The sequence below is a fragment of the Dermatophagoides pteronyssinus genome, unplaced genomic scaffold (genome assembly GCF_027571235.1).
Source record: "Dermatophagoides pteronyssinus isolate colony J.1.1.1.1 unplaced genomic scaffold, Derpt_VIB-CSIC_2022.12 sq0052, whole genome shotgun sequence".
NCBI lineage: Eukaryota > Metazoa > Arthropoda > Arachnida > Sarcoptiformes > Pyroglyphidae > Dermatophagoides > Dermatophagoides pteronyssinus.
Window position 1 is genome coordinate 7,317 of NW_027461575.1, and position 12,912 is coordinate 20,228.

A 12,912-nucleotide genomic window follows, 5' to 3' on the forward strand; every position below is an offset into this window, starting at 1 on the left:
GCCCTTTTTATTTCACTCTTTTTCATTCGATGTCATTAGCATTGGATCACTAAGAATGATGGTTCTTTGTTTTTTAATATTTTAACTGTTGTTGTTGAAACTATTTCATTTATATAATTCTAATTAACAGGTTCGCTACCAGCGACGCATATGTGCGTCGTTTTAGTTCTTTATTTTGAACCCGACGACGCAAATATGCGTCGTTTTTGTATTACATTTAAGCAAATATGCTTGGTTTTAGTATTAACATTTGATCGAATTTGCGTCGTTTTTGTTTTTACATTAGATCGAATATGCTTGGTTTTAGTATTCACATTTGATCAAATTTGCGTCGTTTTTGTTTTTACATTAGATCGAATATGCTTGGTTTTTGTATTCACATTTGATCAAATTTGCGTCGTTTTTGTTTTTACATAAATGCAAATACTCGTCGTTTAAGATTTTACATTTATTTATCAATTAGATTTTTTCAAATTTCTTATATAATTACTTTTACAAATATGCGTTGGTTTTAAAATCATTGCCATTCAAAGTTCTATTATAAAAAAATTCCATGGGCTGTGGTTAAAGATTTGTTTCTCAAGCGCTGGTAGCGAACGAGTTAATAATGATGAAAAGTATTTCTTTACAATGAAATTTTGTTGAATTCATTCATTTTTTCTTGATTTGGTAACATTTTGTTTTTGTTTTTGTTTTTACCATGGACAAATCCATTTATCCACAACGATGGACATTGTTAATGTTTCAAATTCTAATAATTAATTGAAGTAAAAATGTTTTCATTTTTCATTTCATTTCCATATCACCGATGAAAAGAGATTTTTTTCCTATAGTTCTTATTATCCATCAATCGTGTTCTCTTTTTTTTCGTTCATTCTCTGTCCAATCCTCTTGTTTTTCGATCAATCCAACTAATGGAAAATGAACACCCCCGATTTTTATATCGTTATTGACCACCACTATTTATATAATTTTTACTTGTTTGTTCTGTCTGTCTGACTGTTTTTTCTTCAACTTGTAATAATTCTTTTTCTTTTTATTTGTCTCTTTTTTTTCTAATCAATAGATTTATCATTCAAAAACATACGCACCAAATTGGAATCATCTAAATCATTAGATATGGTCGATGATCAAAAACTTTATTCAACTAATTCAAGTAATGATAATAATAATAATAATAATAGTTCAAGATTACCACGATCACTAACGTCATCCTGTAAACGATTATCATCATCGATGAAGATTTGTGGTGAACCATTTTTTGATGTAACTAATGATCCGAAAACAATGATGGCTCTTCATGATAATCATCAACAAAATCAGAATAATAAAACTATTGAAACAAATATAAGTCGAAGTAGTACGGCATCATTAAGTTTAATATCAAATATGAATGATGCAATTTTAAATGATATTAGTGATAATGATGATGATGATTATAATGATAGTATTCTTGATCTACGTGGTCGATTATTAACAGCTATTGATGAATCATCATTATCACCATTACCAAGCTTTAATTCAATAATCACTACCGATCATAATAATCAATCTAATAATAATAATAATTCATCAATGAATATTGGTGTTGAAAATAATGATGACAACATTGTAATCATGATGACTGATGAAAAATCGGTTGAACCTGATGCTAATATGATTTTTGAACAATCATCATTAGAAAATATACAACAATTACAACCTGAATCTGAAATTATGGATGAAGAATCCGCTTTATCATTGAATTCTATCGAATTAATTCAAGAAACAAATTCCGATTCATTAAATTGTGTTGAAGAAAAAATTGATGCAACCAAAATTGAACCGAAAAATGTAGCTAAATCATTAAATAAACGTACGGCCAATGATGATAAATGTACATTTAAATCAAATAAATCAACAAAATCTTCGGTTACGAATCGAATAAATAATACTGCTAACAAACATCCTATATCAGCATCGACAAAAAGTACGACATCGACTACAAAAACATTATTGAATGCATCAACAGCATTAATGAAAGCACAAGTCAATCAGAATCGATTAATTTCAAAAAAATCAGGCATTGCAACCACACGTAATATTGATTATTTAAATAGGAAAAATTTGTCATCAAACAATAGCAGCAAACCTTGTTCAACTAATGTATCTCGTTGTACAACACCGGCGCTTTCAGAAGCTGATTCTGTTTGTTCATTGTCAACATTTACAACAAATTGTATGTGTTGTGTAACCAAAGTTACCAAAAATAATTGATTTTATTTGGCCTTTAAAATTTCTAATTTTTTTATGTTTTTCAGCTACAAAATCTAAACGTTCAACAAAAATGATTACGAATTCTGCACAGAATGTTAATAAACGGCCTTATTCATCAAGCACAAAAGATATTCATTCTACTAATAGTAAAAATTATTACTCACATCAGAAAAATGGTAATGTTTTTTTTCAAAATTATTGAAATTTTTAATTAATTTTTTTTTACATTTATAGGAAATGATTCAAATGTTAGTGGATTGAAAAAAAGTACAACATATACTCGTTTAGCGCAAACATCATCATCATCATCAACAAAATCAGCAGTTGTTGCAACACGAAAAGAAAATGTCAATCCAATAAATAATGATATGGCTGTAACCGGAACCGGTATGTATTATTTCTTTTTATATATTCATCATCATCATCATCACTGTGCATTGAGTGTATCGAGAAATGGTAACATCAAGAGATATCATTTCAATGATAAACATATCAATCTTTTTTTTTCTCATTATTTGTAATGTAATCATTTCTATTGTTTGTTTATATAATTTTTTAAAATAATTTGATTGATGTTTTTTTCAATTTTAATCAAGAAAAACAAAAACATTGAATTTGTTCCCCCTATTCATTGTTATCTATAGGTATATTTGCTAGTGTTGTGTTTGACAGTTTTTTTTAAATTCTATTTCTTCAACTTGATTTCTATTGTTTTTATATCAATCATCCTATACACAAATACATTTGGTTATTATGTAACCTGTTTCATAATTTTTTTCAAAAAAATGTCGAAAATGTTCATCTATCAATTCGAATATCAATGATAATAATAATTTACAAATATGGATCGTCGATAAGCCATTGATATTTCTTTTTGGCAATTTGGTTAATGTTTGTGTGTATGTGTGTGTGTAAAAGGGATTAACATAGAATAAAGGGTTTAGCCTGATTTACATACTGATTAGGATAATGGTGATAATAATGATCATCATAAATATGATGATTAAAAAACTATTATAATCTGTTGATCATCATTCATGCTTCAATAATTTGTTGTTTCCAATAATAATGTTTACTTTGATAATAATATTTTACGAAAATGAAAATTATATGTAAAATACAATTTCTCATAGCGTTTTATTATTGCGTATTTTAAATTTTGAGATAATCAACTTTCATATTATTTAGAATTATAAGAATGAAATTTATTTATTAAAGTTTTTTTTGCATTTTTTTCCTCGAAAATATATCATGAAAATGGCCATTATCGTTGCATATATTTTTTGAAAAGTTAGTTTATTAGTAGTTATAAGTAAGTAACCAATATTATTGTTATTATTTAGGTTGACAAAAAAACATTTTTCATCTTCCAAGATTGAATTTCGATGATATATGGACTATTTAGTGTCCTATATATTATCAAATTGCCATTTTTTCTACTACTTTCATTGAATAGATCATTATGTATAATGATGATTATTCAATTGATTTCAATGAATACAATCTCAATTACAAACGAAATGATAGAACAACTTGCTCGATATTTATATTTATTTCAAAAAGTTTTTCATCCAATCATTTTGTCTATATCGAAAAAGCATTATCGATTTGAGACTTGAAATATGTCAGCAAAAAAAACATTTAAAAGTCAAAAGAAAAATTGTATCAAAAAATATGGATGCTTATTTCAAACTAATTTTTTTATCGTTTGTAACAAAGAAACTTTACAATATTGTTGATTATTATCGTGATGGTTACAAATGTTTTCCTGCAACAAATGATATGGATTTTTTTCTTACTTTTTTGAATAAATTTTTTCTGACATTGAAATTTTATTTGCGATGCATTTTGTTATGATTTGATTGGAATGATTCCGTTTAGTTCCCACACACAAGTTTCCATTGAGACATTAACAAATTTCTTGTGAATTGAAATTTTGAAACTCAAAATTATTCATTCATTCAGAGCAACAAGTGTTAGCCAATATTAGTGATATATGTTTGTTGCCATTGTGATGTTTTACGTTTTTTTTCCCAAAATTCAATTTATTTCAATCAAGGATTCAATTGAATCAATTTGTGAATAAATGGTGAGGAAAACAATTTTCAAATTGGAAATTTCGTTTTTTTTTCATTTTCCTCCTCGTTTTTTTTTCTCACCAAATACGATGATGGATGGATGATGTTTTACTACATTTATTTCGTACTTTTCATGCTTGTTGATTATATTATCCTCGTTTTATAAAAAAAATTGTTTGGCTATGTTTTTCTTTCTTTCTTTTTTCAACCATTCGTTGTGTTAAAGGATTATCATATATTTTTTGCTTATTAAAGCAATTTTTTTGCTGATCATCATCATCATTGAATCATTAAATGGATGTCATCCTTGTTGTACCGCCGTTATTATCATTAGCTTTTTCTTTTTGATTGTCTTTGTAATTGACCGTCGCCGATACATCATGCGGTTATTCATAGATTTCTTTGTTTGACCTTTTTTCGTCGTCGTTTGTTGCTACTTGAAATTTAATTTATTTTTATATCTTTTAATGATAAAAAGTGAATGTTTTTTTTCTTCTTTTTCATTGTAATTTCAGTTTTTGTGTAAGAATAAATGATTTGTTTTTTTCGGTGTTAAATAAATCAAAATCACTGAAAAAAATGGCAGAATAAAAATTATCATGTCACCCAGATTTTCTGAATTAATTATCCAAAAGTTTTTATTTTTTCACTGTAATTGGATGACATTCTTATTTTTTTTTGTCGTTGGATGAAGAATTTACTGGCAACAAGAAACAAACGAAAAAAAAATTTACCCATATTTCTTTTCTGTGTCTGTGGTGAATGACACCAAAAAAATAAATAAAAATCCTCAATTTAAAATTATTATTCAACAATTTCAACGACAATAACAACAACAACCGTTTTCATTGATGAAATCTTATACCTTGTGTTGGATGAATTCAACATGTTTTTTTGATGCCATATAATGTTTTATAATGTTGTTGTGTGATTGAAAAAAAAAGAAAAGAGGGCCAATATTGTCGTCATATTTATCTGTATTTGCTGACTGAGCTATTCGATTTAATTCATCAAAAAAAAAAACGATGATGGTGATTTTGTGTGGAAGATTACTCAACAAGATTTTTTTTTCGTAGTCTTGTCGTTCATAATTGCTAAACACACATTGTTGTTGCTGTCCCGTTATTTTCAATTTGTATAAAAATGGAAATGAGGATGATAGTTGAATAGAGGATTCAAGTTTCAAGCCCCATAATAATAATTTTTTTCTGTCTGTGTTGTTGTTGGATAATTTAGCTCTTGTTTGTTTTCTTTTCATACATAATTCGTTTACCTTGTGTTTGTTTCTTTGAAAAAAATATTCATTCTTAAGCACAGTGTTTGTTTGTGTGTGTCTATGTCCAAATCATTATATGAATTTGATTTTTCTATTTGTGTTTTCATTGTTGTTGTTGTTGTTATCCTACGTTATAGATTTTATTCATTGAATCTTCATTTTTTTCATTATCGTCCTGGATTTTTTTTAAAATTCACTTTTCTTCATCGATCATTCTTGTTCACATTGTATCGAACACACATAACATTTGATCATTTTTGTTCTTCCCTATTTTAGTTTTTACAGCTTGCTTGCGTGTTCATAGGATTTATTTTTCTCAAATTTCCCCATTCCATTCTTTTTTTCTTCTAATATTGCGGTTATAATTGTGAATTTTATTTTATTTTTCTGTTTGTCCTTTTTTTTACACAAAAAACATTGATCAATTGAAAATCACCACCGCTTAATAAAATCCTTTCGTTTGGAAAGATAAAGACAATTTTTGTTGAATCATTCAATCTAATCAATTATTCAAATAGCCTTTGGTCTTGGTGGTTTTTTCCCCTCTCCCTGCATGTGTTTGTATGTGTAACCACATCGTAAAAAAATTCTAATTTATTTTATTTCGCCGTTTTTATACATCATCGATAACTTCCGTAACAAACAACAACAAGTTTACACATTAATAAAATTTTAATTTCAAAAAAAAATCAAATTAAAAAAAGGACAGTGAAAAAAATGTAAATTGATTTTTTCAGAATAAAACTTGTAACAAAACTCATCTAAATTCAATAGCCCTGTGTATGTTTTTATGTTTATATATCCGTCAAAATTTAAACTGATGAAGTAAATATTTTTCCTTTTTTTTTGTTTTCAAAAAAAATTGTTTTTGTTATTGATCCCGAATAATAATAATGATAATAACAACAACAACAACAACATAGAAATCATCTCACATGATCTCAATATCGATCCCAGTTTTCTTTTCAATTCAATTCTCATTTACGTTTATATTTATTTTCAATATCATCTGATATTTATTATTAATCAATCGAAATTGACTGATTGATTGATTGATTGATCCGTTCTTATCGGGTGTTTTAAAAGAGAAATTTTTTTTCGCTGTTTTGTTTTCATTTTTAGTCGTTTTGTTATCAATGGGTATTTTGGGTCTCTTTTTCCTCCATTTCTATTTTTTTCTCTTTCTTTTAGCCATTTTGTTATAAATGTTTGTTTCAATTTCCAAACAGAAAAACAAACAAATAAAATTAATAAATATTGCGACAAATTTTTTTCTGTTTCTCATAATCATTCAAATTTTTTTTGGAAATTTTTTTCTCTGTTTTGTGGACATTTTTTTCCATAATTTCCTTGCATTGTTTTATTTTATTTTATTCTTTTTTTTCCGTTTCATTTCCATTAAAATTTCTCTTTCTCAATTTCTCTCATTATATATTCATTTGGTTGATGATAATAATATTTGTGTTCATTATTTTTAACCATTGTTTTGCTGTTTGGATCAACAATCGCTGTTTTTTATCTTGTTCTTATCATTATACTAGATTTTCTCTTTCATTTACAATTTATTATTACTTTTTCATTATATTCTCACTATATTTTGTTTAACGACAATGACAAATTTCTAGTTCAACAATCTTGAAATGATAATGATACGAGCACGACCACACACACACACACATATTCAAACATTCATTCGTCGTTACTATCATTCGATCACTGTTGATCAGTTTCAGTTGATCTAAAAATTTGTAAATAATTCTTTTAAAAAAATTCTTTTCCTGATAGTTTGAAATAAAAAAATGTACAAAATCTGTTTTAGATTTAAATTCTATTCATTACTATCCTCATCATCATGCATATTAAATGGAATCGTAATTTAGACGGTGTACACCGGTCATATGCATCATCATCGAATGATTTATTGAATGATAAAGTTACTGTTATGAAAAAATTATTATTGAAAAAACAAAAATCTATTAAATATGATAATCATGATCAGGATGATTATATTGATACTACAGAAAAATTATTACATTTTCCATCATTATCATCATCATCATCATCATCATCATTACAATCATCAACAAATACAACATTAATCTATACAAATCGTTTTACATCAAAAAGTGCCATGAATACATTTATTAATTTATTCTGTTTTCGTAATGAACATTTTATAAATAACAAAACTAATAATACGACAAAACAATTATTATCCATTAATGATAATGATAATTATGAAATAAAAACAGATCCACCTATGAATAAATTAAATCAAAATATTGATGATGAATTTGATTCGGTTACATCATCAATCGATAGTGCATATAGTTCAACATTATCATCATCAAATGATTCTAATCCATCGATAATTCCATTAACAAAAGTATTGGTTAAATTTATTGATGATGAACCATGTCGTACACCGATTGTGATTACAAAGCAAAATATCGTTAACGATAATAAAGCTAATAATAAAACTTTACATGGAATACTACGTTTACGTAATTGCAGTCATTCATCAAATACATCATCATCATCATCATCATCAACATCCACAACATCGACCCAATTCGATGATGTTGGGTCATCATTATCGAAACGTGTACATTTCGCTAAACCATTACATACGTTCACATTGTATAGTTTATCCTAATCAATATATGCAGGTGAATTTGATTGTTTGATCTCTTATCTCGATACCTCGTGCACAGATGCTTAATTTTTATGTTTGCATTCATTTTATTTTTTATCTTTTCAATATTATAATGAATTTTTGTTTTCACTCCATTATAGGCAAAAATTCTCATTCATTTGCAAAGCCAACAACAAGTTATTTGCGTAAGGCAGCAAACAATGCACCAAGGCAATCACCTTCCGGATTATCTAATATTAACAATGCCAATTCAGTGGTAACCAAGACAACTAATAAACCGATTGGTAGTGTTAGTGGCGGCGGTAGTGGTCCATCTTCCACATTCACCGCAAAACGATCGCCAACAATTACATTATTGAATTCACTTGCACTATCAAATAAAAGTACATCGAATTCGGCTAATTCATCACGCCGTTCTTCAATAGCATCGCCAACTAAACCACCAGTCAATCTTAATTCAAGTAAAAAAGATATACTACAGCAGCTTCAATATTACGAAAATCTTTCCTATGAACGATTACAATTGATTGAAAAGAAAAAATTAGAATTAAAACAATTGAGCTCGAAAACGAATGGTTTCTTAACACTTTTTTCATTTCTTTTGGTCGAGGTAAGTGTTTTTTTAATTTGAAATTTTTGTTAATTTTTCATATTTTGTTTTCAGTATCGGCCGTTTGATACGCCAAAATTAAGAGCCGAATTATTGACAGCAAATCAAAAATGCAGCAATTTAAATCGAGATTATGGTAATTGATTTCATCTTATCAACTAGATTCCTGTTTATTTCTAATTATTTTTTTCATATATAACCGAAAATTATAGAATTGGCCAAAGAAATCAGTCATCAAAAACAGGCCGAAATAAATCTATTGATGACAAATGTTGGCGAGTTGACCAATGTTATTGAAGAACATAAAGAAAAAATCGCTTCGATTGAAAATCAATACAATGAACTAAAACAAGAGGCTGAATCATTTGATGATGAACGTAAACGTCTTGAAAATGAATTACATGAAGCTCAAAGTGAATGTGCAAATGGAAAGGGGATTATTACCGATTTAGAAAAACGATTAGACAAAGCAGAAGGATTATTACGAACTGATCGTAAATATAGAGAATTAAAAGAAAAAGTTTCGAATTATGAGAAAGAAGTCGATTCATTGAATGTTGTTGTTGATATGAAAACACAACGAATTCGTTATCTTGAAAGTGAAAAAATGCGTACTGAATTAGAATTAGTCGATTATGAACAGCTAAAAGAATCATATCAGCAATTACAACGAGAAAATGAAGCACTTACCGAAGCTTTAGGAATGAAAGCAAGAAAGAATGCTGAACAAAGTAGGGAACTGGATATACTTCGAACCGAATTAAAACGTGAAACAAATGAACGTAAACGTTTGGCAGCTCGTTATGATACATTGGAATTTCAATTGAATGAAAGTAGAGATATGTTGAGTAATATTTCCAATATGAATAATATTCTTAATGAAGAATCGATAAAGAATGCTCAATCCGATGAAGCCGGATTTTTTACACCCGGGCAAACAACTAATTCTAATTTTGTTGAATCTTCTCGTAAATCTCGACCAGGATCAAATAGTAATGCATTTCGGCAGCTTTTTTCTACACCAATGATGTCTGATTCTCAATTCAAATCTCGTTATCATTTTCAGCATCAAGATCCGGCTTCTGATACATCTCATAGATTACCCGAAGTTGTTTTGAGTAGTATGAATTCTTCTAATTGTCGATCATTTCATAACAAACGTAATACAACAACAACGGAAACAAATACAGCTACTAATGTTAACGTCATAAATGGCCATCAATCATCATCATCATCACCACAATCATCATTTCATCCACCAACAAAATTGAATACACAAACACATCATACTGATCATCATCATCATCAACATAATCATCATCATCAAGATATCGATCCAATATCCACCGATTCATCTTTGGCATCTTCGAATAGTGAAGAACGAGAAAGTAGATTTTTTGAATGACCCTACTAATAATGATATACCCTTATTTCTGTAATTTTATTTTAATGTTCCGTTGTGATCACTCTTTTGTAGGAAGGTCGCCTAGTCACAAAGAATTGCAACCTTCATTCATTTGTTTTAATACACTGAAACGTTTTTTTGAAATACAATTTTTTTTCATCTCTTTGTCTCGTATGGGTGACACACATGACGTTCTAATAACACATGCTTATTTACACTGATTACATTCCTTGTTTGTTCTTATAATAAAAAAAGTTATTTTACGAAATATTGATTTGGAATTCATCAAGAGGAAAGAAAAATCATCCGTTTTAAAATTATTTATTTAAATGATAGGATACAAAAATTTTCCTGAACAATTTTTTTAGAATATAGGCCAATATCTTTTTTCTTCGTTAGTTTTCCCTTCGCCATGATTTATTTGTGGAACTTTTATACGAACTTTTGATCGATCGACATGGTATACGTTTGGTTTTCTGTCCACCAACATCTTGTATATATACATTGTTTACATCAGTCATGATTGCATCATCAGTATCATTATTTGATTGTTTGATATTTTTTCGAACTGATTGTATTTTCGTTTCCAATGCCTGTTTCGAACGTGTACTTTCTTCTTTATAATTATTGGCTGTTTGAATTTGATGTTCAATATTTGATAAAATATTTTCACATGTTCGGCACCATTCATTGAGCACATTGGTTATTGTCTGGAAGTCTTCTTCACGTACATCTCTTGCAATGGTTTGATCAATTTCCAGACGGTTATTACGTTGGTCCATAGTTCCTAAATAATGTAAACATTTGAAAAAAATCAAACAATAATTCAATTACCTTTGATAACATTAGCATAGATAACTTCGATTATCATGTCTTCGAGTTGGCGAATATTATCCAAATCGAGTTCCTGCATAAGAATCTGATAAGGGATATGTCGACGGCAACGAGCCAATGAAACAATCGATAAATGACGTAATTTAATGATCATTAGTTCGCTTAAATCAGGCAATTTGTCGGGAGAATCTCTTTTTTGTTTCCTATAATCTTGGTATGTTCCAAAGGCAAAAATATTCAATAGATTTAAATATGGTTCATATTCGGTATCAACAAGTGCTTTGATATTTGAAACATCAAGCAATTCACCGAAAACATAAATTGAAGGTGATTCTAAAGCCTATAAAAATCAGAAAATTTACTACAATGACCAAAATGAATTCTAAAATTACCTGTCGAATAATGTCGATCAAATTTTTCGGTTCACTTGCCGTTTCAGCAAGTGTCACATATTTTCGGAGATGTACATTAGATCCAGCTTCAGATTTATTCTGTTTATTACCAGAAATATCATATTCCGCTTCCATTTTCAATCATATAAATGTCAAAATTGTTTTTATTAATAAAAATATTCAATTACAAAATAAATGATGAGAACTCAACAAAGAAAATTTCATCATTCGTAAACATTTTTTATGAATGACGCTCATATTTGCTTTCAAGTAAATACGGTGGTTTCGCAATTAACGACGGTCGAAATCGAGCTTACAATGTAACAATTTGTCAAAAAAATTTATTAAAATCAAATCAATATTTATTTATTCATTCCAAGTATGACAAAACCATCGGATCTTATCTTTCTAAATAATGAAATATAACGGGCCAATAGTTTGGTCCTTGGAACTATAAATGTTTCACAGAATTTTGTTTTACTTTCAATGGATGTTTCAAATTGTTTCATATTCAATGATCGTAAGAATTCTAAAACAAAATCGAAACAATTATTATCGGCGGAATGATATTCAGATTTCGCCCATCGTTTATTCGCTATGAATTCTCGTAGTTTAATATCCCAATGGTTGTTTATTTTAGCAGGAAGGTAATCGAACATATTTATGATGAGACATGATTGCCATTCGTTTCCATCTTCGCTGACTCTTGCACCTTTATCATCAAACTCGACAATTTTTCCATCCGACATCGTCAGACAAATGTGTAGATCAGATGTATTCTTATAATCGCTATATGATAACAAATTATATTCAAATAAATTTCAATTGGAATAAAAATTGTAATAAAAAACCTTAGAAAATCTCCTTTAGTTGGACGAATAGCCAAAGCACATTTTGATTTGTTAGCGGCTTTCAATGGATTTGGTAATGATTTAATTTCTTTAATCGAATGATCATCATCATCGAATTCAATTTCATCTGTATTATCAACATCTCGTTTAAGGATTTCTTTTTCACATAATGGACATCGATCCGGTATATCAAAACAAAAAATCCGATTATTATTGGCACAATGTTTAAATGTCAATATCTGTTGTACGCGGTTTGTTTCGCACATTATCACAGGACAAAGATATATTCAATATGACAATTTTTTCAAAATGAGAAATAAACTTTATTTGAATATTTATGATTTTTTAAAACAAAATTATTAATTCTGTTTTTCGTTTTACGAACAACTGAATTGTGAGTAAATTAACAAACAAAACACGAACAATCAGACAGACAAACAAACAAACAAACAACAATAATGATGACAACAGGTAAACCTATAGGCAAATGAAAAAAAACTAGCCAAACCGGTCGATGTCGGTCGCCAATGTTTTTATGGACATATATGCAAAAA

The 12,912-nt window shown here is 28.3% G+C and overlaps 3 protein-coding genes across 4 annotated transcripts; 1 reads left to right on the forward strand and 2 right to left on the reverse strand.

The window, feature by feature from the left end:
* Positions 1-592: 592 nt before the first annotated feature.
* Positions 593-10,549, forward strand: LOC113791907 (uncharacterized). 2 transcript variants are annotated; one of them, XM_075824175.1, is made up of 7 exons: positions 593-617; positions 1,067-2,218; positions 2,301-2,432; positions 2,491-2,643; positions 8,407-8,876; positions 8,931-9,012; positions 9,089-10,549. In XM_075824175.1, exons 1-7 carry the CDS (start codon positions 608-610, stop codon positions 10,279-10,281), a joined length of 3,192 nt encoding a protein of 1,063 aa, XP_075680290.1. In that variant the 5' UTR covers positions 593-607; the 3' UTR covers positions 10,282-10,549. The 2 variants fall into 2 exon arrangements, with proteins under 2 accessions (XP_075680290.1, XP_075680291.1); XM_075824176.1 differs by having other exon boundaries at positions 1,118-2,218.
* A 37-nt stretch (positions 10,550-10,586) lies between these two features.
* On the reverse strand, positions 10,587-11,736 carry LOC142646103 (COP9 signalosome complex subunit 7b-like). The gene is made up of 3 exons (XM_075824188.1): positions 11,508-11,736; positions 11,116-11,455; positions 10,587-11,068 (listed from the first exon to the last, which is right to left on the reverse strand). Exons 1-3 carry the CDS (start codon positions 11,640-11,642, stop codon positions 10,677-10,679), a joined length of 867 nt encoding a protein of 288 aa, XP_075680303.1. The 5' UTR covers positions 11,643-11,736; the 3' UTR covers positions 10,587-10,676.
* A 55-nt stretch (positions 11,737-11,791) lies between these two features.
* On the reverse strand, positions 11,792-12,836 carry LOC113791752 (MKRN2 opposite strand protein-like). Its single transcript, XM_027341571.2, has 2 exons — positions 12,359-12,836; positions 11,792-12,296 (listed from the first exon to the last, which is right to left on the reverse strand). Exons 1-2 carry the CDS (start codon positions 12,622-12,624, stop codon positions 11,870-11,872), a joined length of 693 nt encoding a protein of 230 aa, XP_027197372.2. The 5' UTR covers positions 12,625-12,836; the 3' UTR covers positions 11,792-11,869.
* Positions 12,837-12,912: the final 76 nt, after the last annotated feature.

What these genes read in the sequence shown, in the direction of transcription:
- LOC113791907 (XM_075824175.1), top strand. An exon ending in GTCAACATTTACAACAAATT is followed by an intron (nt 2,219 to 2,300) that starts GTATGTGTTGTG and finishes TATGTTTTTCAG; the next exon opens with CTACAAAATCTAAACGTTCA. An exon ending in TATGGCTGTAACCGGAACCG is followed by an intron (nt 2,644 to 8,406) that starts GTATGTATTATT and finishes ACTCCATTATAG; the next exon opens with GCAAAAATTCTCATTCATTT.
- LOC142646103 (XM_075824188.1), bottom strand. Translation starts at nt 11,642, where the DNA reads ATGGAAGCGGAATATGATATTTCTGGTAATAAACAGAATAAATCTGAA. An exon ending in TGATCGACATTATTCGACAG is followed by an intron (nt 11,456 to 11,507) that starts GTAATTTTAGAA and finishes TGATTTTTATAG; the next exon opens with GCTTTAGAATCACCTTCAAT. An exon ending in CTATGCTAATGTTATCAAAG is followed by an intron (nt 11,069 to 11,115) that starts GTAATTGAATTA and finishes TACATTATTTAG; the next exon opens with GAACTATGGACCAACGTAAT.
- LOC113791752 (XM_027341571.2), bottom strand. Translation starts at nt 12,624, where the DNA reads ATGTGCGAAACAAACCGCGTACAACAGATATTGACATTTAAACATTGT. An exon ending in ACTAAAGGAGATTTTCTAAG is followed by an intron (nt 12,297 to 12,358) that starts GTTTTTTATTAC and finishes GTTATCATATAG; the next exon opens with CGATTATAAGAATACATCTG.